The sequence below is a fragment of the Mytilus galloprovincialis genome, chromosome 2, assembly GCF_965363235.1.
Source record: "Mytilus galloprovincialis chromosome 2, xbMytGall1.hap1.1, whole genome shotgun sequence".
In the NCBI taxonomy this organism is placed as follows: Eukaryota; Metazoa; Mollusca; class Bivalvia; order Mytilida; family Mytilidae; genus Mytilus; species Mytilus galloprovincialis.
In genome coordinates this window covers 109,632,279-109,656,332 of record NC_134839.1, presented here as the reverse complement: position 1 = coordinate 109,656,332, position 24,054 = coordinate 109,632,279, and the positions used below count along the sequence as shown (strand labels likewise).

Genomic DNA, 24,054 nt, shown 5'->3' with positions numbered 1-24,054 from the left:
GAATACCTCATTTGTTATTTCAATTTAAGACGAAAAAGTTTCCTAAATACTCGAATGCTGTCTTCCAATAGCATTTTATTATAATTGTATGTTATGCATTTTCATATGTATTCTTAGAATGAAAATCAGTTTTGGTAAATACGAAAACATATATTACCGTTCAATTATGTAGCATGAAAACGAGGTTTCATTCTGAAATATAGAGGCACCAATGGCTTGTCTTGAGTTTTTGAAATTGAAAATTTCGGTAGAAAAGAAAAACATTTTTTTTAAGATTTCATTTTCAGTCAGTTCCGATTCGCCATTTCAATGAGTAAACAACACTTTCAAATCTAAAACACAATATGTTAACGTGTGTTTTAGTTTGTCAAAACTGGTAACGATTGAGAGAGCTTTATAAATCAATTATCTAAACAGAATGCATTGAAACACAATGTTATCTCAGTAGTATATTTTACAGAAATGTTATAAGTGCAAAATGGTTTGGCTTCACAGATGCTCAATCTGGTATAGATCATTTTGTGGTCAGAGCTGGGTCAAGTCCTGGTACAAGCGATATCATCACACCAACAAAGTTACCACTAACAGACATATTTCTTATGACGGACATTCAGTTGCCCTTGGAAAAAAGAATTTATATAACTATCAGAGCATATAACAAAGTCGGTAAGAAATAGTATGTGTACATTATTGTAATTTATGATAGAGAGTTTCTCTCCTTGTTCGGAATTAAAAATCTTGCTGATGAATTCAGAATATCTAAAAGCTGACCAGTGTTGGAATAGAAAGTTGATAAACAAGGGTTACATAGTTTATGGTGGAGAGTTGTCTCATTGGCAATCATACATCTTCTTATTTTATATATTATGTCAAAAACAGTCCCGTCCTTTTCTGAAAAAAAGTTCATTTGAAGATACGAAGAACACAAATACAACATGATGGTCTTGAAGTATAAATGCCAGGTTTTTTAAGGGTTTCAATAGTAAGTGCCTCTTTTTCATAAAGTTGTCGTGGCTTATCTGCAGGACTGTTTTCCGAAACAACTTCAAATGGTTTCCAGATAGACTTGTCAGGTCCAGTGATTATACAACGTCCGTCTCTTTCACACGATCTAGGATCAGCAATAGATGGTTCTGTTCAAGTTCGGTCAACATTGAGAATAAAATGGAACGTAGAAGATGAGCAATCATTTATTGAACGACAGTATTTGTCAATGGGTACCCATATTGGTGGGGAATTCAACATGACATCATCTCAGGTAAACAACTTTATTAAACTTTTACTTTGAATTGAATAAAAAGAAGTTTCTGGAATAAAAAATTGAACTAGTAAATCCCAATATTGCCTTAAATATTAATGACCCATTGGATAGTAACTTTTCTAATCTGAAGACAAAACATCAATAGTAAACACAAAAAAGGAAAACAATGTAACTTTTCATAAACAACTATGTGAATGTATACAAAACAATCGCAAAATTGGAAACTTTGATATGATTATCTTATGACCATGCATATTTATATATACGGATTCAATAAAAAATAAAAGGAATGTGCTCCTAATGTAAACGCTCCTCATACATGATAATAATATAACAAACGCTCCTCATACATGATAATAATATAACAAACGCTCCTCATACATGATAATAATATAACAAACGCTCCTCATACATGATAATAATATAACAAACGAAAGAAATCAAGACTATAACATTTTCACTGTCATAACTGTTTGAACAATAACATGTTCCTATACACCCAATCGCAAGAGACATGTTTCTGTAACTTGAAGACACAAGAAGAACTGTGTGAGCTGTGAATTAATAAATGTTTTACCCTTCCTTATGATGATAATATTTACCAAGACATCGCGAGTTATGCATGCATATCACTTTTTATGTTAGTGAAATATATCTTTAATTTATAGATATGTATACAAATAAAATTAAAGAATTAATGAACCAGTTGTATGGCTAAATGACAGTCAGTCATACTGAATAAGCAATGAACTCAAAACGGATTGTGTATTCTTAAACTTATTTCAGTTGAATGGTATTACAACTGAATATACATTGACTGGTTTAGAATTGCATGATGGTGGCATATATATTATTAAACTCATTGTATGCAATGGTGCAAAAATATGTGTTGAAACAGATTCGGACAATATATTGGTAGATACATCGCCACCAGTAGCTGGTATGTAAAAGAGAGCTATGTGTTTAAATGATTCTATTATGTGTCTTGTTATAACTATTGTCATTTTATATTAATTATATGATGTATTGTATTGCTTAGTAGATCAACCACTGCATCATTCGAGTAAACATTTCAATTATTTGATTCAATTTTGATACCGACTACAAAAGTTAAATGTATTACAGTCGATTGTTGTAATAAAAAAGAAGATTCCGTTTTGAAAAAGGACACATATAATGAATTTATTTTAAGGACATCATAAACTGTTTGAAGTCCTTAAAATAAATTCATTATATGTGAATTAATTGGTTTTTTAGTCCTTAAAAGAAGACTTTTTTTATATGTTATTAGGTGTGAACAACTAGCTTTCAGTAAATGTAAGTCTCTGTAGATCGGTCTTTTGTGTAATTAGTTGTGTTTCTGTTTGTGTCGATCTGATGAGTCAATAGTTATCAAAGGTACCAGGATTATAATTTAGTACACCAGACGCGCGTTTCTTCTACATAAGACTCATCATATCAAAATAGTATAGCCAAACAAGTACAAAGTTGAGAGCATTGAGGATCCAAAATTCCAAAAAGTTGTGCCAAATACGGCTAAGGTAATCTATGCCTGGGATGAGAAAATCCTTAGTTTTTCGAAAAATTCAAAGTTTTGTAAACAGGAAATTTATCCTTTTTAACTGATCTTTACAGTGTGTGCTTATATTAAACTGTTAGACCATTGTTCTAGGTGGAGCGATCGCCATCAAACGTGTTTTACGTATCAGCATTTGCATGTACCTGTCTATGATATCCCCCCTTTTCATTTCAGCATTTCAGTGACCAGTGACAATAATACAACAAATATATATCAAAATTGCACAAAAAAAGATATATACATTTTCATTGATTGTCAAAATGTGATTAATGCAGTTAAACTGGTACTATTATGTTTATCATTTATTTATTGAATTAATATTTGTTATTAATAAAACATACTGTTTTATAGGCATGTTTGCTATTAGTACCTACCATGCAGCTGAATTAGAGCGACACACGGCTGACTGGATGACTTGGTCTGATTACAGACTTAATATGTCGTGGCTAGGGTTTTCGGATATCCACTCAGAAATAGGTAGTTACCATGTTTCTGTTGGCAGTGAATTTATGGCCAATGATTTAAACAAGGTATGCAGTATGACAATGTTTACTATTTGAATCATGATAAAACTAAAATATTCCTTTCAACAAGGGATCATAAATAAGTGTTTGATACACTTTGTATAAAAGAAATTATCAAAGTGTAAAACAGACGGCAAGTGGATATCCAAATAATGCCAATTGACTTTTATTATGTTTACAAACAAAGCAGGTAAAAGAATTATCAAAAAACAATTCTGCCATCTGAAAAAACTATTAACAGTAGATGTGTACTTTAAATTAAGGTAAAATAATATTTCAGGTACCAGGAACTCCGATTATGTTTACACATAATGCATCTGGTATTCAGTATAAAGATGAAGGTCCACTACAGTACTTCACGGTTCCAACGCAAAAACTTACAAACTTTGCGGATATTTTTGTAAGCGTTTGGGCTGTAAACCAGGTACAAGAAAGTTACGTTTATATAAGATACTTAGACAAAAGAAGATGTGGTATGAGTGCCAATAAGACAACTCTCAATCCAAGTCACAATTAGTAAACTTAAGTCATTAAAGGTCAAAGTACGGTCTTCACCACTGCGCTTTGGATCACACCAAACGTTTTACTTATTGAACGCCTAATTTCGGTTTCGTTTATGTGAACTGTGAAATTGTGGAATTATTATGTATTGTATAGCTTCTTGTGAAATACGACTTTTTTAAAAACGCACAAGCAATGCTAATAAAAGAAAGAATGTATACTTCCTGAACCATAAAACAAAAGAGTACTAAAAAGAAATACATTATTGTAAGGGTGGCATTAAAGTCGATGAGTTTTTACAGAAACAAATTAGGAATGCACTTTTTACTAAATGTAAAAATGGCAATGCAAATACATTACATACATATCTGAGATTTAGTTAAATGAAAAATAAGTATTCGAAATAGTTTGTATTGATTAAAGTATTTAACACGATTGTATAGGTATTTTCTTATGTTTATTTAATCCACTTTTTGCTCCATTCTTAAAAATAATAAAAAATCAATCTTTTACCTCCATTGGGTCGATACGAAACACGGTGTACGTTTTTTTTCTGGGGTTATACCAGTCAAATGCTAAACAGGCCTGTGTTGACAAGCAATTTCATCGATACGCCATTTTAGTAATTTAATTGAACATAAATGAAAAATCGTCTCAATTTTTACAGTTATTCTTTTACTTTAGTAATTTTTCAGTTACAAAATTGTAATACCTTTGACTTATTTTGATTAGAGTTTAACTGATTTTTCTGGTGCAGAGAATGCGAACATTTAGCGTACAAACTTAGTTTTTATTATGCATTTTCACATTGTCTCATTCTGAGATTGTGTTGGTCATCGTTTAAGACTTGTTTAAATGTTGAGCAATAAAAACATATTGATTCCTTTTAAAATGTATTTCATAGGTTGGTTTATGGAGTAGAATGATTCACAGTCAGTTTCAGTTAATACCAGGCGGGGTTTTAGATCAAATCAGGCGATGTTCGGCGCATTCATGCATTGGACATTGTGTCTGTTCTCCGAGAAACTCCCACTGTGCATTAAACGGAGACGCATGTAATGATATATCAAAAGGTAAACATATTCTGTTACTATAGAACAATACTCAATCTGATATATAAATAAGGACAAAACATATAGCATAACATAGACCATTTATCTTCTTAATCTCTACATTGTTTAGATAAATTGGAAAAGATTACCAGTTGAGACATCAGATCAGTTGTATTTTTTTCTTTCAAACAATTAGAACAAAATCCTACTTTGCACATTCACTTATTTTTTGTACGATATTGTATGTAATAGTATTCTTATATGTACTGTTTAAATTCATATTTCTTTTAATTTTAAACACGAAAAAGGTATCCAAAACCACAACAAATATTGAGAAATAAAAACCTTGTGAAGATAATTAACTCTTCAATGCTTTTAAGAAAAGAAGAGGGTGTATGAGACATCTGTCCACAAAGAGACCGAAATGACACAGAAACTAACAACTATAGGTCCCTGTACGGCCTTCAACATTGAGCAAAGTCCATAACGCATAGTCAGCTAAATGACGATGTTAAACAATTCAAACGAGAGAACTAACGGCCTTATTTATATAAAAGAGGGACGAAAGATACCAAAGGGACAGTCAAACTCATAAATCTAAAACAAACTGACAACGCCATGGCTAAAAATGAAAAAGACAAACAGAAAAACAATAGTACACATGACACAACATAGAAAACTAAAGAATAAACAACACGAACCCTACCAAAAACTAGGAGTGATCTCAGGTGAATAATGAACGAAAAACAAACATGTTAGTGGGATTGCTTATTATAAGTGATTACATTTGATATTTTGTTTTGCCTTATGCTATACATTTGATGTTCAATACATAATGTAAATAAAAGTGACAGTAATATACCGCTGTTCATATATGCATCGGACATTTTGTAGACTTTTTTGTATAAATCTGAACAACGAAAAAATATTTTCTAATTGTTTGTGTTGAGCTTTATGTTATATACTTTCTTATCAGTTAACACTAACACTCTGCTAGAGGTGGTTGATATAACTGATTTAACATCGACTACACAGACCAAGTTTACACCAAGTAATACCAATCTTGCTGCTAAATGGAAAATATCTAAAAATCAAGGATTACAACCACAGTGGTAAGATTGATATACAAGCCGCTTTAGTAAATAAGATGCGGATTAAAGTTAAAAAAGAAATAATATAAATTCTTAATAATTTGTGTGGTTTTAAATCTAATTTCAGGTTACAAGTTGGTGTATACTTATGAATATTATTTTTTTTATCAACATGTAGTTAACCATGATAAAATGATATAATCAAAATATAATTCTGGTAACGTATAAACAGATATCTATAGAGATCAAAACATAGCCTTTTAATATAGTCGATACTATTTTGAAATGAAGATATATTTCATGTATCACCAGTATTGTAGTCAGAACTTCGGTGTTGACATGCATAGCAATGATATGGTATTTTTGTTTATTAAATTAAATGTTCGCAAAAGTATGAAATTATTCGAATACTAAAGATTTTTTTATCGTAGGCTTAGATCACCTTAGATCACCTAAGCCGTATTTGGCACAACTTTTTGGGGACCTCAAAGCTCTTAAGCTTTATACTTTATGTAGACGAAACGCGCGTATCAAATTATAAACCTGGTACCTTTGAGAACTATATATGACATTCTTGTAAAACATCAGATTAGCAACTTAAGAAAATCTCCATGAATATTTAGGTATGAATGGAGTGTTGGTTTAGCTTCAATGGAAATTCCAGAAGGTGTTATCAATAGCTTCACTGATCCCGTATGGCATCATGTTGGACGTAGTATGGAAGCTGTTTACTCTCTACCAAGAGGTATAATCAAATATATTTTACTACAACGTTAAGATAAACAAAACATAAAAGGAACTATCGCAAAGAGTGTGCTCATCCTTTATTCGGTTGGTTATTGAACAAACTTCTGTACAAATTATCAAATAAACAAGAATCATTTGAAAATAGACGTTTCTGTTCCTTAAATACAGCAACATTTAGAGAGAATGTGACTTTGCAATAGAATGGCGTTTGACGCGGCTTCTGAGTCAAGGATCTATTGAAATATTCAAATAATGTCTTCTTTTTTATGTTGTTTGAGTCTTAAATTGAAAAGTCCCTGTTAAATGCTTTGATTGGCAATTGACTGCATGTATTAATAATCTACGTTTCATTATGCCCTATTTAATAGAAATAAAACATTTGTTTATACTTAATTCTTTCTAAAATTACCAAAAGTTTGATGGCATGATTTTATGCAAGAAGGTTCGGGACATTTTGACTGATTTCCACTATTAGTAAATATTCTTTGATATTGTATTATATTGTTTATCAATTGTTTGTAATTGTTTTCATGTCCCTTTTATGGGCATTATGTTTTCTGGTCGGTGCGTCCGTCTGTCCATCCGTTCGTTCGTTCGTCTGTCCGTCCGTTTGTCAGTAGGCCCGCTCAAGGTTAAAGTTTTTAATCGAAGTAGTTTTTGATGAAGTTTAGGTCCAATCAACTTGAGAAACTTATTACACATGTTCCCTATGACATGATCTTTTTAATTTTTATTAGAGATTTGACCCCATTTTCACGGTCCACTGAACATAGAAAATGATAGTGCGGACGGGGCATCCGTGTACTGTGGACACATTCTTGTTTTCAATTGATAACAATATGGTGTATGGTTTGAATTATTATTATCATAAAAGATATTGTAGGGACTTAAAGCTGTCAGTCTTGCTTAAAGATATAAGAATTTAAGCGTTATTGCAGGCAAAAACCTAAAAGAAACAGTATCCTACTCAGTATTTGTTCGGGTCTGGTATGATAAAAACACATATGCAATATTCAAGTCTCCAGGAATTACTGTGTTATCAAAACAAGTTCCAGTAAATGACCTCCAAGGAGCAGCAGTAAGTGATTATTTGCTTATTTATTGTCAAGAAGGTTAAACAGAAATTTTAACTAATATTTATTAATTTGTAATGATCTCAAATTGATCATTCCTTACTCTTTTTCTGAAAAGACATTAAATTTATTATTACATGAATGCAATACAGTTTGATTAGGTCGTCTAATGATAACACGTTAAGTTATTTAATTTCATATTACCTATGTACATTGTATGGACATTTCTTTTATTCAGAAATCATAGTTTTATGTAATAATAAAAATAAAAAAACTAATAATGAGATAGAATTAATGACTCATGACAGTTTAAATAAGCAACACATAATGGAAAATTTAGATAAGACATTTATCTTTTAGGTTGTGGAGAAAGTACCAGGATTTTGGAAGAATGATGTAGATTTTATCAAAGCAGGGACACTATTTACGGTTTCCTGGGAAAACGTATTTCTCTCCATTCCAAATAGCATTGAACAGTTTAATCTTTATCTCAGCAGTTTTCCTGGAGGTAATTTTATATATGAAATGTTATTTTGAATTCAATGGTACCTTTATACATTTAATTTATTTTGACTCTCGAAACAGTGCATTCCATTCGCGTTCAGTTAGGATGGAAGTATGTACCTTTTGCAAATTACATGTTGTTTTAGTCAGCAATGAAGTAAACCCGTTGTAAAAACGTTATTCATTACTATTTCTCTTAACATTTCGATGCTAACTATGTTTATACGACCAGCGTACACCATATACAGAAAATTGATAATGATTTCATGGTATACTGCAGGAAAATATTTTGTTAATTTTTTAGTTGTAATTCATTTCTACAGGAAGTGACCTGCATATTGTGGATGTAAATATACCATCGTCTTCAATTGGCTTCAATATAAGTCGATTAATGATGAAACCCGGAGTACGTTACTACAGCAATATTGTTGTGTCTACTTTGTCTGGCCTAAGAACTACAGTATCATCTGATGGGATAACAGTAGACATGGCTGCACCTGTAACCGGTCTAGTGTATGATGGAATAGGTATGCTATATATTGGGGTTAATACAAAGTAATAATTTAATTTATCATCTACATCCTTACTGAAAAGTTTGCAAGAGGATATTGGTGCTAATTTTAATCTATGTTTACTAAACTCTTCCTTCTCCTTGGTTCCTATTTTTTGTGTCATTGAAATCCAAAGCGTGGCAATATCGATGTTAAAGATCAGATAAGCCACATTTAATATGTTGGATCTATAACACGAAAATCTTATAACTTTTGACTTTAAGAACTGTAACACAATCATAATTTGTGACAGCAGAAATGTTTCTTGTCCTTGGCTAAAAAAAGAACATAGTGGTAAAATGTAGATTTTGGCTTTTATCTCTGAAACAAAAGCATTTAGAGCAAATTTGACACGATGTATCAGGTGAAGATCTATCTGCCCTGAAATTTTTAGACGAAACGAACAACCTGTTGTTGGGTTGCTGCCCCTGAATTGGTAATTTTAAGGATTTTTTGTTGTTTTTGGTTATTATCTTGAATATTATTATAAATAGAGATATACTGTAGTTTGAACATATTTATTTATAGTGGATTGGGAAACAAGTTTTACAACTTATATTAATCCCTTTCCACTTTTCGGGTGCGAGTGCTGCCTTGTTGCGGCATTAGACTACTCTTTTTCGAAATCTACAAGTGTGTCTTTAACGTAAAAGAGAAATGGCTCTCTCTTAACACGGGTCAGCCATTTATCGTGTCCTTCCGACGGACTATCATTGTTCCCTCAAGACCATACTCGCAAATTGTGTCAAGGGAGAGCCGAAAATTGAGTTCCTGAAATTTTCATCCCGAACGGGAATCGAACCAGAAACCTTTGTGTTAGTAGTCCGATATACTGTAAACAGCAATAATGTTCAGCAAAGTAAAATCTACAAATAAGTCCTATGACCCAAATGGTCAGATGACCCCTTAAGGAGTTATTGCCCTTTATACTCAATTTTTAAAACAAAATCGTAAGTTTTTGTAATCTTTTACAAAATCTTTTCCTCTGAAACTGCTAGGACAAATCTATCCAAACTTGTCCGCAATCTTCATTAGGGTATCATGTTCAAAAAATTTGTCCTATGACCCCGCCGCGAACAAAGATGGCCGACATTGCAAAAAATAGAACATATTGTAAAATGCAGTTTTTGGCTCATATCTCTGAAACCAAAGCATTTAGAGAAAATCTGACGAGGATAATATTGTTCATTAGGTCAAGATGTATCTGAAATTTTCAGACCAATCAGGCAGCCCGTTGTTAGGTTGCTACCCCTGAATTTTAAGAATTTTTTTTGGCAGCTTTCGTCTTCAATATTATTTTACAAAGAGATAAACTGTAAACAACCAAAGTAAGACCTACAAATAAGTCAACATGACCAAAATTGTCAATTGACCCCTTAAGAAATTATTACCCTTTATAGTCAACTTTTAACAACTTTCATAAACTTTGTAAATTTTTGTAAATTTTTACAAAATATTTTCCTCTGTAACTGGGCCAAGTTCATTATAGATAGAGATAATTGTAAGAAGCAAGAATTTTCAGTAAAATAAGATCTACAAACACATCACCGTCACGAAAACAAACTTTTGTCATGAATCCATCTATGTCCTTTGTTTAATAATCAAATTTACCAAGGTGAGTGACACAGGGTCTTTAGAACCTCTAGTTATTATCGTTTTGACAATTATATTTTTTAAGCTGTGATGAAATCTTTGTCATTAGTTTATTATTTACGATTCATTATACAAATGAGTATTATGGAATTAAAGACAACTCATTTAAATATGTTCACTTGGCCTATAAGTAACTATATTACTTGTTGACAGGTCTACATGACAACGCTTACCAAAACAAGTCTGAAATTGTGTCTGGTAACTGGCATGGCTTCCTTGATACCGAAAGTGGATTAAGCAAATACCATTGGTGTGTTGGAACAAAACAATCAGATGATCATTGCAACGTACTATCATGGAAAAATGTTGGAATGCATACATATGTGTCTGAACAACTGACAACTGAAATTGAAAATGGTAGATACATATATTTGTTTTTAAACTTATTATTGTTAACAATCTAATGTGTCCAGTACATAAGTAATTGGTACCACTCAAGTGTTGTATTGTTGTTGAATTTTGAAAAAGTAACATCACAAAAATACTGAACTCCGAGGATAATTCAATCGGAAAGTCCCTAATCACATGGCAAATTCAAATGACAAAAAAAAAATCAAATGAATGGACAACAACTGACATATTCCCGACTTGGTACAGGCATTTTGAAATGTAGAGAATGGTAGATTGAACCTGGTTTTATAGCGCTAAATCTCGCACTTTTACGACAGTCGCATCAAATTTGATAACATTGACAATGATGCGTGAACAATACAAACAGACACAATAGGTAAAAATGTCACAAATAAAGGTAAAAAGTCTAATTCGGTAGGTTACATTCGTGAAAAGGGAACGGGATTGTAGTTACGACATATTGAACATATCCGATATCATCTCTATCGGAGATATTCCATAACGGTCAACCAACTCGTGATGGCGTCCGTAAAATTTACGAAATTACTAATGCAAAGCATTTCAAGACAGGGAATTATTTTTCTTTTTGTTTTATTCTTAACATTACTAAAAAATAAAGAAAGAAAAAATGAAAAAATCTGACCAAAGAAATGGACAGCAATATTCCATACATTGGTCAAAACCGGCTAATTTTAAGTGCCGTTCATTTAGTAAAGCATTATTCCCTACTAATTGATAATACACTGTCAAATATTAACTTATTTAGGTCATACTGTGTACAGTAAAGTATATGCAGTCGACAGTGTTGGTCACATGTCACCCATCATAGTATCAAGTGGAGTTACCATAGATACATCACCTCCTGTACCTATTTCATTCAACCATTCATCGAACAATCTAGTACAAAATCCATCCTTTGAAGAGACAAATGGGTGTTTTCTTGATTTTTCAAACATTTCATCCAAGCTGCTTTGTACAACTGATGCTTGTTTAAAACCTACATCATGGCATGTTAACAAAGAAGACTGTACAGTAGTTATCCGATCGGATGTAGACACAGCTTATGATGGTCGATCATTTTGCTTTGTGCATGGAACTATAAAACAGAACATATCCGGTTTGATACCAGGGGAAGTATATAGATCAACATTTGTGGCTGGTCATTCTCCAATATCAGATTCTGCAGTTCAAAACATAGAGGGAGTAGTCAATTTCGGAGATAATCAACATATATTTCTTATCTTCACTAAAGACCAAACACATGGCGTTATATCTCCAGGAGTGATTTGGCACAAACATTCATTTTATTTCAAAGCCAAAGCAGAGATTGTTGAAGCTGTCTTAGGGAGTTTAGATAAAAACACTGGTCTCCTTATAGATGATGTAGTTATAGAACAAGTTCTTCCTCTGGATAGTGGTAGTAAGGTTCATGTTACTACGGTTGTATTACATCAGTGGTCATCTATCCATGCGTCTTGGTTATTTGAAGATACAGAGAGTCCAATAGTGCAATATTTATGGGCAGTTGGTAAGTATTTAACATGTGTGTACCATATTTTAAATATACTTTGGACGACTAATATCCACTAATAGTACGGTGACAAATCAGGTAAATTTGAAAATTTAAAGGACCGAAATACCTCACGGCTAATTTTGGTCTTATTTTGTAGAAAAAATATAATATCCTTTGATTAAGGCATGTCGTAGAGTGTCAAAGTGGTGCAGAATTTTGAAAACTGCAGTCAAAGGTCAAAAGGGGGGATTTAAAAAAAACCAAAATTTTAGACATTTTGGACAATTTCTCGATAGTCTCTCATGTTAGATGAGATTTTTTTTTTGGAAGCATGCGCTAGGAATGCTCCACAAATATAGCTAGTCATATTTATGTCTGATTACCAGACATTAGTGATCATGTAAGAAAATGAAACAAATATCATTATCTACGGAAGTTATCGACAAAAAATATTCATAATTAAGATTTAGCTATGCAATAGTATATGGCCACCTATAAAGATATTTTTGGGAAAGTTTTTTTAAAATGCCATAAAGAACAGAGGAGAAATAAGAACTGTAAAGGTAACACCCGGTCCATGGTGTTATGAAAAAAATGATGAAAATTCTTGGCTGATAATTTTAACTTAAAACGATGTTAGAACTATAAAAATTAGTCTTCATGTTCATGACACAATAGTACAAAAGTTTGTTTTTATATTAATAAATAAATCAGTACTAGACCAATATCACATTTAAAAGATGTGTCCCCCTTTTTTATAAAACAACGACAGACATGGTTGTCATTTGTTCACGTGGTTCATAAATGTTTCTCGTTTCTCGTTTTTTATTAGTGGAAGAAGACGTCAAGTCTTCTGAAGACTTAAGGGGCTGACCATTTGCATTGAGTCTCCGTATGCCGCATTCATTTCGTGTATTACAATTTCAAAACAACTTAAGATTCCTGACACCGATTTTTACACATGATTAGGCATCTGAATCATTTAATTTGTAAATTATGATTGTAAAACAATCACTATCGTAAATATGACCCTTTTATTTATGTAAATTATTAGATTTCATCTCATCCACATGAACGTTATTTGTTTAACTGTAGATATTTGTATTACGCATGCGTGAATTTGGTATCGGGACAACTCGCCCTGTTTACAAGTTCGCCCTTGAAGTTACGAATTTGCAATCCTGCAGACAAGAATATTTTGTTTTTATATAAATAAAAAGGATATATAAAGTGTTGTCTTTATTCATAGTTTTCCTTTGTCATGTGAAGTTGTCCTTCGTAACATACATGTGAACCTGCCGACGGGAGTACAAAACTCACGTTTTAGGGGTCTCCTCCCGTCCTCCCGTTTAGGAGAAAAAACTCCCGTGTATGAAATATTTCATGAATGAAAATTTTCAGACGCCATATTTGATCATTTCTTACTACTGTACGGGTGTAATTGACACCTGTGTTAAATTTTACCTGAACATCAAAGAAGATGTATAATTATATGGCTTCACTTGACAGCTTGGGTGTCAAACATACTGGTAATCAACGATGTTTACCTCCGGCTAACTGCCGTTGTGTTATCAAAACGATGTGTATTGGGAATATTGAAATACTTTTTTGTTACTTCCCTTTGTTTTATCCTGTTTTCAGTTATTTTGCTTTTAAAAATGTAAATTGTAAAAAGACTATAAATGATTAATATTTTAATCAAATAATCATAAAATGATATTGATTAAATGAATTTAAATGATTTTGGACAAATAGAAAAAATAAAATTTATAAATTATTTTAGCAATCTAGACCTCCTTTCAAGGATTAAATTGAAGTTTATATGATAAATTTGTTTATTTCTTATTAGAAGTCACCATACAATATGTGCAACTATATATATTAGATTTTATTGTGTAAGCTAAGAAATAGCAAGACATTTTACACTGTTTTAAAGTCTTTTTAAGCTTTCTACAAATATGACTGTTAAGAATGCTTAAAATCCATGCAGTACTAGTGTTAGTGTATGTTATTTTTTTTAATAAATTTACGATGTTGCAAATATACATGTGGAGCTTATTTCTTTCTTATTTGTCTAAACATTTACAAATGATAAGGAGATGGAGACATGAACAAAAATACATGCAGATAAGATATATAAATATAATGATTCATTTGCAAGCAGTGAACAATCATTTGTCAAAAACAAAACAAAACAAGAAACATATTCTTATTATTTTATTTTATTCAAATAGAGAGGCAATAAGGGAACTATAAACATTACAATTTGATGGAAATTTGAAGAAAAAACACAATTTCTACATCATTTGGTTACATTTACGACAAAATTTATGTCGATAAAAAAACATGATGTTTTGACCATTCAGTACTTAATAGATGCATAGTTCTTGGGGAAGAGTTTCATCAAATAATATGAATATAAATGACTTTTTTTTGTGCTCATTTTTTACAGTGGGTTGTGATGATCTTCCAGTTAGGTTACCCTCATTTGGAGTGTTGTTCCCAACCTGTTAAAGGTCCATATTTGTGCATAATTCAAAATTGGAAATTTCAACAAGCATCTAATATTCTTAATCTGGAAAATAAACCCTGGTCTGCTAGCTTCATGTATATTTTTTCTACCGATTTAATATATAACTAGAATCATGCAAACAGACTTAAGGAAAAGGCATGTAAGTTCATCATACAAATATGACACTTTTTCTAGACAATCCAGATCTTGCAAAATACGTCGCTAAAAATTGTAACCTTTAAAATTGTTGTTGTGCAGTAAAAACCCATTTGGTAACTTTCAAAAGTTGGCGGGTATGTAACAAGTCTTACTATTTTTATGCTCCATTTATGGGCAATATGTTTTCTAGTCTGTCCGTCCGTCCTGCTTCTGGTTATAAAGTTTATGGTCGAGGTAGTTTTTGATGAAGTTGAAATCCAATCAACTTGAAACTTAGTACACATGTGTTCCTCTTGATATGATCTTCTTAATTTTACTGCCAAATTAAAGATTTTACCTAATTTTCATAGTCAACTGAACATAGAAAATGATTGTACGGATGGGAAATCCATGTACTTATGACCTTTTCTTGTTTGAAGAAAAAAAATACATTTTAACGATAATGGAACAAAGCAGCCTGGGTAAGTGGGGCTGCTTTTATGGTAATTCAAGTTACCTTTTATTCACCTTCTTCCACCTCAGAGCTATCAGCTCTTTGATATTGATTAGACCGTTGCAATGCTTTTATACTGATAATTTTTTGAATCCCTTACTGTTCGGTGTGAGCCAATGCTCCGTTTTGACGACCGTACTTTGACCTATAATGGTTAACTTTTACAAATTAAAAATTAAAATTAAAAAAGCTATGAACAATAAAATAAAAAGCAGAATTGAAAGCCCAATATATATATGTGAACTACAAACAAAGATTCACAGGGATATACCACTTCAAAGGTTGCTGTCTATGTATAATTTTAATACACTAACACTATATATCAATATGCACATCAATATAAAAAGGTAACGGAATACTAGAAAAGAACAAGAATGTGTCCCAAGTACACCGATGCCCCATCCGCACTATCATTTTCTATGTTCAGTGTACTGATTGGCCATTGCTTCTGGGGTCATTTTTATCAGCGGTGAACTGATTTTCACTGCAACATATGTGTGAATATAATAAATAGCTAGAATGATACATTTTGATGCACGAATGTTTTTCCTGACCCATTGTAAGTGTTATCCTTTGCCAATTTCGATTAGAGAAGACTTGTCGCATCATGTAAGAGCGCGAGCTTCTGTTGATGTGCCAGAAATCAGGGGTAACTAAAAAGTTGCATATGTTGTGAATAGGTCACGAAAAACTGTCTTGTGGCTTTTGTTGAAGAAACGCCTCAAGTCTAAAATCACAATTCATCGTGTTTGACATCTGAGGAAAATAACTTATTAGAAATAAAACATAACTGTCATGATTTTAATATGCTGCAACCCCTGGAATAACTTTTCAATATCTGCTCATTGGCAAAAAGAGGCGGCAGAATAATTCTTATATCTGTCTCTTAAGTAATTTACAGATCCTGCAGAAAATTACTTCTATAGATTTTGAAAAGATCCCGCTAGAAATATTTCGTCATGTACTTGCAAATCAGAATCATTGTAGTGCGATAGTGCATAGTTACAATGTACCTACAAATCTTATCAACCCATATTTATTTTCAGGTGCACAAATACATTTCTTATAATCTCTAATTGATCTGCATTCAATGACTTGAAGAACAATTTGGATCTACCACCATTTGAAATAAACCTTAATGTCCCTCTGACCCCTTTAACAGCTGACTATACGGTATGGGATTTGATTATTGTTGAAGGTCGTGCGATAACTTATAGTTGTAAATATCTGTGTCATTGTGGTCTCTTGTGAAGAGTTGTTCCATTGGCAATCATACCACATTTTTATATACACCAATGTCCGATGTAAGGGGAGGGTTGGGCGCTTACTGACTTCTTTAACCTCACCACAGTCTGTATGCGGCTGTCCCAATTCAGGAGCCTGTTTTTCAGTTGTTGTAATTTGTTGCTGTTACATTTTTGTTGTTCGTTTATTATTTTGTACATTGATTATGCCATTGTTTTTCTCGTTTGAATTGTTTTACATTTGTCAATTCGGGCCCTTTATTGCTGACTATGCGGTAAGGGCTTTGCTTAATGTTGAAGGCCGCACGGTGACTTTTAGTTTTAAATGTATGTGTAATATTTGGTCTTGTGTAGAGATTTGTGTAATTGGCAATCATACCACATACTTTTTTATTATGGTTTTAAAGCAGTCATTGGCCAAATCTCAATAACTGTTGTACCATTTTACATAAAGACTTTGGACACTACCAATACCATCTACTAGTATCTGATCAGGGGTGTGCTGGTTTTGCATTAAGGAATATTGAACACTCAGCTAAAGTATACATTTCCGTTCAGTATCAAATGAGAGTGCATTGTAATCTTTATCCATTGGAAAAAAATTGTCATCTACTAACCAGGCAAAATATTTATCAGAGAATTTGGAATACATTGTAAAGATAGAAATAATTTGAAATTTTGAACGATCGTAAAAAGATTTTCACTATTTCTGTTTTCGCAAAATGCAATATATGTAAACAAATGTAACAAGCAAACTATACGACAACGACAATGTTGTTTTCTTTCTTTTGCAAACATAACATCATGTAGACACTCTATTAGTATTTGAAAAGCAACATCATGCCTCTAATAATTTGAAGCATGCATGCTGAATGTTGAAGCGGCTTGTTCTTGAAGTTATTTATGAAGAATAAACTCACCACCTGCCTGATAATTTGCGTCATTTAAAACAATATCGGCACGCTCAAATGACTCGACATGCCTTAATTGCTTAGCTTGTATGACGTTTGCCTCCAGAAAAGACATTTTTTTTATTAGTCATGGTAATCATGGTAATATTTGTCATGAAGCATGTTTTAACGAAAGTTGATTCATCGTTACAAGCATGTTTTGTTTTCCTCACTAATCCAAATATATGAAAATGTGTTTTTCTTTGACATGTAAAGGCTTAATAACACGATCTAAGCTGCTTTACTCGTTTTTATTAAATGGAATTACAACTGACAATAACTTTCCGGAATTTTTTTGGAGTTGTTCCAATGTGGTTCAAAATTAGTCTTTTCGAAAATCAAGAATAAAAGCACCTCAAAAGTTATTAAACCTTTTCATCTGTACTTATTCAAGCACATAGACACAACTATTGATACAAAATATATTCTTTTTTATAAAACTAATGAAAATGCATGTTAAATGCATTGCATTTCATATGACAGGGTAAAATAGGAAAGGGGAACGTTATATGATTTATTGGGGTGAAAATTGAGTAGTAATACTGCTATGTGATGAGTTTTATAAAAATGCTTTAAAAAGTCGATTTGTATGTTCTGTCAAACTTTTATATATCAAAACTTCTTAAGTATTGGTTGTTCCACATTTTTGTGTGAAAATTTACTATTGGTGATCTATATAAGAAATGTAATATACTTTGACAGACGGTAAGATAGAAAAAAATGTTACATTTATTTGAAAATCGTCCAATTCACTCAATGTATGTGTTTATATGGTATTAAAATTTGATGTCAACTAAAAGCTGATACATCACTCTTTCATCTGATACCAAATTTTTTAATGATATCTTCATTCGGGAATTTATTATAAGCGTTCACGTATTTGGAAATGAAAAACAAAAAAGTCCGAAAATCACACTTTAACTCGATTTTACAAAAAACTGCACCGTGGAAAAACTCTACGACAGGGCTAAAATGAAAGTATAATATTTACTCTATCTTCATGCAAATTTTCAGCCGTGAGGTATTTCGGTCCATTAAACTCTTTAAATAAGCGACTTTTTCCGATTTGTCATGATGGGAGAAAACATGAAATTACAGATATATGTAACACTGTATTTTTATATCAGATCAACTGTACGTCAGACTTCGGTCGAACATAGTTATAAGCTCTCATGTTTCAATTAAAATGTTATTATTATTATTGTAAATCTGACAGCACATAAAGATATGCAATGATTCGGACTTGAATATTTCGCCAAAGATGAAATAGTTATAACACGATAATTTATTGTACAAATCAATTTTTGCCAATTTTTATTGCATTTGTCCTGCTTAATTTTATTTGTTATTTTTATTTTGATCGGCTCTCAAAACGTAACATTAAATAAAAGATAAGGGCATGTTTTGTGATTGCGTATGATTAAAGTGTAATTATTTCTTACTAGGTTATACAGAGGGGAGTACAGAAATTCAGGGTTTTACTAGCGTTGGCGTCAACACTTTTGGGTTTAACTACAACGTTACTCTCGTACACTCCACAACGATATACGTAACCGTGATTGCAGTTAATGCTGCGGGACTCTCAACAAAACTACACTCCATTGATGTCCTAGTTGATCTTACCCCACCAGAAATAGCTTACGTTAATGATGGCACAGGTATTTAAAACACAATTCACTAGTAATTCTGATCTGATGATTTTTCGTTTTATATTAGTAAAGCAATATTTGGATTCAAACTAAAGACGGGAAATCATGTCACAATCAAATTCATTTTGAGAGTTGTATTTTGAAGAACGCATGAGAACACAAGAAATTGATAACGTAAATTTTGTCAGATAAAATCAATACATTCTGAAGTAAATCTGTATTTCTTCATTATTTGAGGACACTATTAAAGATTGCTGTTTTTCATCGGGTTGTCCTTTATATAAAGATTTAGGGTTTTTTTTTTCATTTCTTCTTTCTAAGCTTTCAAATAATGAAACGTTGCTGGAGACGTTTCATTTCAAAATACGTGTCTTTTTAGTTCGCTTTAATTGGAAAGTGTGCTTAGTCCGTTCAGAATAGAAATAATTCATAAAACTAAAGATTATCCGAGATTGTAACCCTTATTATATTTGTTATTGCAATACTACAAACTGTTATGTTTGGAAATAAAAAGATGTGATATTGCTGAAAAATATAAGAGAAGAATTTATTCTTCATTTTTTTTTGTGAGTTCGGTTTAAAATAATTTCTGTTAACTTTTTTTTATTTTTCACAACTTTCCTTAACTATTACTTTGTATAAATATCAACGATCTTCTATTTGAATAGGGTCCGATATTGATGGACAGGTTTCAAATACGATATCTGCTAATTGGAATGTTGTTGATGAGGAATCCGGCATTGAATATTGTGAATGGGCTGCTGGTACGTACATTAAATACTAATGCAATATCCTATCATTATCAATCGCTAGATATTGCTTGCCTAGTGATTACAGATATTCCCGATTGCAGCAAACTCATACAGGTAAATTTCACAACCCAAATTCAAATTGAACACCTGTTTTTCATCGCACTGTAACATCATGTCAAACGTTTCCATTATCATAAAACTAAAACATCAAGTATACCCCGCTTAGACAAGACTCATCAGTGACGCCCGAATTAAACAAGTTTAGACGCAAAAAAAGTACAAAGTTAAAGAGCATTGTGGTCCAAAGGTTGAAAGTTATTGCCAATTTCACCTTTGGTTATCTTTTGCCGGGGTAGACAAATCCTGATTTTTTCGACCAATTTGAAATTCAATGAACAGTTTGACAACAGTTTGATTAATACAGAAGCGGACTACTGGTCTGGTGATATCGTTGGTGGGGAAGGGGTGTGTGGGTAGGTGGTGATCCATCAGTAATGACATCGACCCGGTGGTTGTAATTGTAAGTATTTTGGCCACGAGCATCACTGAAGAGACATGTATTGTCGAAATGCGCATCTGGTGCAAGAAAATTGATACTGTTAATTCTATTAAAACAGATACCAAGCTTAACATTTGAAGAACTGAAGTACTCTAATATCATATATATTTTTTTTTAAGTTGACCTCACACTATGCACCATTTGTCGATTCCCACTTCTTTCTGTCCACCCTTCAGTCTCTGTTTTTAAATAAGGTAACCTTATATCTTCTATGTTTTTTTTTATGATTCTGGTGGGAATCGTAGAATTAGGATATAAAATGTTTTATTTTTTTACTGTTTTCTGTAAATTTTAGTTTTTCACAGCACACTAGGTCTTCAATTCCAATTGAGAATAAATCATATATTGCTATTACTTTTTCCAGGTTTGCAACAATTTGGAAATGAGGTGTTCGAATTTACAAAGACTGCTGATGTGTTGAAAGCAACATCAACGATGGACAGAGACAAAGTTTTTAATAAAAAGATCTACCTTACCATTCGCTGTCGAAATATGGCAGGATTATATACTACAGCTTGTTCTGATGGAATTGTTATATCTGATCAATCTCCGTCGGCTCGAAATGCTGAACTAGAGGTTTTGCCTCAGTCTATAACTGAATACCAACAAGGCAATGGTCACCAAGCCAGTAAAACATCTGTTAAAATGAAATGGTCGGGATTTTCTGATCCGTTTGGAATTATGTCGTTTATTGTAAGTATATTGTTCTAAACAGTTATTGATGATCGTATTTGATTACATCTATAAATCCCCTCATTTGGAAAGTCAAGTACAAAGCTGTAATAAAAATTCGTTCATTAAACTAATAATGAAAGAGATGTGCATTTAAGTCAGTTAGACATCATACAAAATATACTAAGTGTATTACGTAACAATATTGTTCTGTTGCAGGTGAAATTTGACGGAAAGGATACCGATATAACGACCACTATTATAAACGTTAACAAAGATATATCATATCTTTCACTGTTTGGACTAAAACTGTCTGATAATAGGTACACGACCACTGTAAACGCTGTTAACACTATGTACCTGCGCAGTACAGATGTAACAACGAACCTGACCATTCAGAACTCTGCTCCAAGACTCACTGGTAAGGTGTTTAATTTTGTAAAAAAGTAATGTGTTTTCCTTTTTAACCCAGATATTTTTCTATGAGTAAAAGTATAAATTATTCCAATAATAAGGATGTTCTTATCCTAGGCAGAAAACGCAAGCCGTATTAGGCACAATGTTGGGAACTTTTGGTCCTCATTGCTCTTCAACTTTGTACTTGTTTTGGCTTTCGAACTTTTTTCATCTGAGCGTCACTTGTTAGTCTTGTGAAGACGAAACCCACATCTGGCGTATTAAATTTTAAACCTGGTACCTTCTGTTAGCTATTATTCGTGTTTCTTTGTCTTTTATGTTCTCCAATTTATTTTTATTGTAGTCCAGTCGTGCAATGTTGTCATTTTAATGTTATATTTAACATTAAAATGAGGGATGATTGGCATGCCACAAAACAAGGTTCAACCTACCTTTGTTTTCTTAAAATGTCCTGTTCCAAGTCAGGAAAATGACCATTGTTATATTATAGTTCGTTTTTGCGCGTGTTACATCTTCATGTTGTGTTTCAGTTCTGTCGTTGTTCTGCTCTAATATTTGATGCGTTTTCCTACGTTTTAGTTTGTAACCCGGATATTTTTTTTTCAATCGATTTATGAGTTTCGAACAGCGGTATACTACTGTTGCCTTTATTTATTTTCTGGAATTTTTTATAGCACGCTTGTTTGAAATTATATATATAAATATCAGAAGTTGTTGGACGTTTATGAGGGCGAAAATAATAAATAACTTAAAGACATATCTTGTCAACATATAGTTGTCCCTTTAAAAAGATATCTACTAGCATACAAAAGTGGGACAACAGATACCAGAGGGACAGTCAAACTCATAAATCGAAAATAAACTGTGAACATCATGGCTAAAAATTAAAAAGACAAACACAAATAATAGTATACATGACACAACATAGAAAAACTAAAGAATAAGCAACACGAACCCCGCTAAAAACAGGGGGTGATCGCAGGTTCTAACATGTTTGATGACTATATGGTTTAAGCTAAACTGTGTTCGTCTTTTAGGTGCTGACGCTTCCGTAACAAGAAGAGAGAACAAAATTACGGTTAACTGGAAGGATTGCTTTTCATATCAAGGACGTATGGTTTTTGAAATTTCAATAGGAACAACTATAGGAGGAGCTGATATTATCCAATGGCAAGAAACTTTGAATGATTTTATAGAAGTGGAAGTTCCAGATAAATTTAAAGATGACAGTGATGTCAAATTATTCTTTTACATCCGGGCAATTGGAGAGAGTGGAGAAAACACTTCACTTAATGCAAACACTGTATTATAAAATGGTTCATAAGTTTTACATTATGATACAAAAAAAATACAAATCCTCAAAATCAATATTTCTTTAAAATACTTTAATGCGCATATCTGAAACTAAATATTTATTTTGTGGTGAATTTTACGCTTTGATAATACGTGAAGTTCATCTGTTTATTTTTATTTTTTAAAACTAAATTATATAGAATATGGACCTAATATATATCTTGAATAAATTCTTTACTTTACTTATTTTGCAAATCACTAGTTTTCGCTGAGAATTTCAAAGAAAGTTACATAGTAAACAAGACAACTTCAATTTGATCTATCTTATGTTCATACATTTTCATTCACACAAATATCAAAAGGAATCTGACAAAAATTTCAGCTGTATGTCCGTTGTTTCGTCTGTTTGTTTTCTCGTATTTCCGTCCGCTCTTGTGGGTTCTGTTTCGTTACCACAAAACTAGATGACTCTGAAAGGTCTTTAAAACAGAATATTGAAAAGAAATTGCATATCCTTATTAGAAGAGTGTCAATATACTGGAGTCTGTTAAGGGCAAACGATACAGTTACAGGGGAAGTAATGACGTATCTGACGAAAATTGTTATTTTCGCGACGTCAAACTATGACTTATCGGGAAAAGATTCAGTTTTCAAATGATTTTTATCATTCAAACTTATTGAACTTGAAAACGAATTCATGGGCCCCTCTGTTTTAAAATGCAATTTGGTTTGATTATGTAAAAAAAAGATTATGTGTGCCAATTATCATAAAAGAGTAAATAGTGCATTTTTTTTTTAATTTGATAAATATGCAGCAAAAAATGACTTTTTTTACAACATACGTGTACGTTTGATATCTATGAGTTATTTGAAAAACAAATTGCACAAATTTAAAGGACATTTATATAGAACAGAATCTACAAATAGTTTAACAAAAAACTACGGAAGCCGATA

The 24,054-nt window shown here is 32.1% G+C and overlaps 2 protein-coding genes across 2 annotated transcripts in view; both read left to right on the top strand.

Annotated features, from left to right (window-relative positions):
* LOC143062607 (uncharacterized) overlaps positions 1–4,961 on the top strand; it is a 37,458-nt gene extending 32,497 nt beyond the window's left edge. Inside the window, exons 30-35 of the mRNA XM_076234272.1 lie at positions 461–666; positions 1,026–1,258; positions 2,048–2,201; positions 3,192–3,370; positions 3,645–3,788; positions 4,770–4,961. Of these exons, the coding sequence (XP_076090387.1) occupies positions 461–666; positions 1,026–1,258; positions 2,048–2,201; positions 3,192–3,370; positions 3,645–3,788; positions 4,770–4,961 (1,108 nt within the window). The remainder of the gene's footprint in view (positions 1–460; positions 667–1,025; positions 1,259–2,047; positions 2,202–3,191; positions 3,371–3,644; positions 3,789–4,769) is intronic.
* Positions 4,962–5,888: 927 nt separating this feature from the next.
* Positions 5,889–23,340, top strand: LOC143065353 (uncharacterized). Its single transcript, XM_076238883.1, has 12 exons — positions 5,889–6,029; positions 6,632–6,753; positions 7,694–7,833; positions 8,189–8,336; positions 8,656–8,859; positions 10,690–10,893; positions 11,654–12,415; positions 19,204–19,416; positions 20,076–20,171; positions 21,083–21,411; positions 21,610–21,811; positions 22,845–23,340. The coding sequence occupies exons 2-12, from the start codon at positions 6,660–6,662 to the stop codon at positions 23,117–23,119; spliced, it is 2,667 nt and encodes an 888-aa protein (XP_076094998.1). The 5' UTR covers positions 5,889–6,029; positions 6,632–6,659; the 3' UTR covers positions 23,120–23,340.
* Positions 23,341–24,054: the final 714 nt, after the last annotated feature.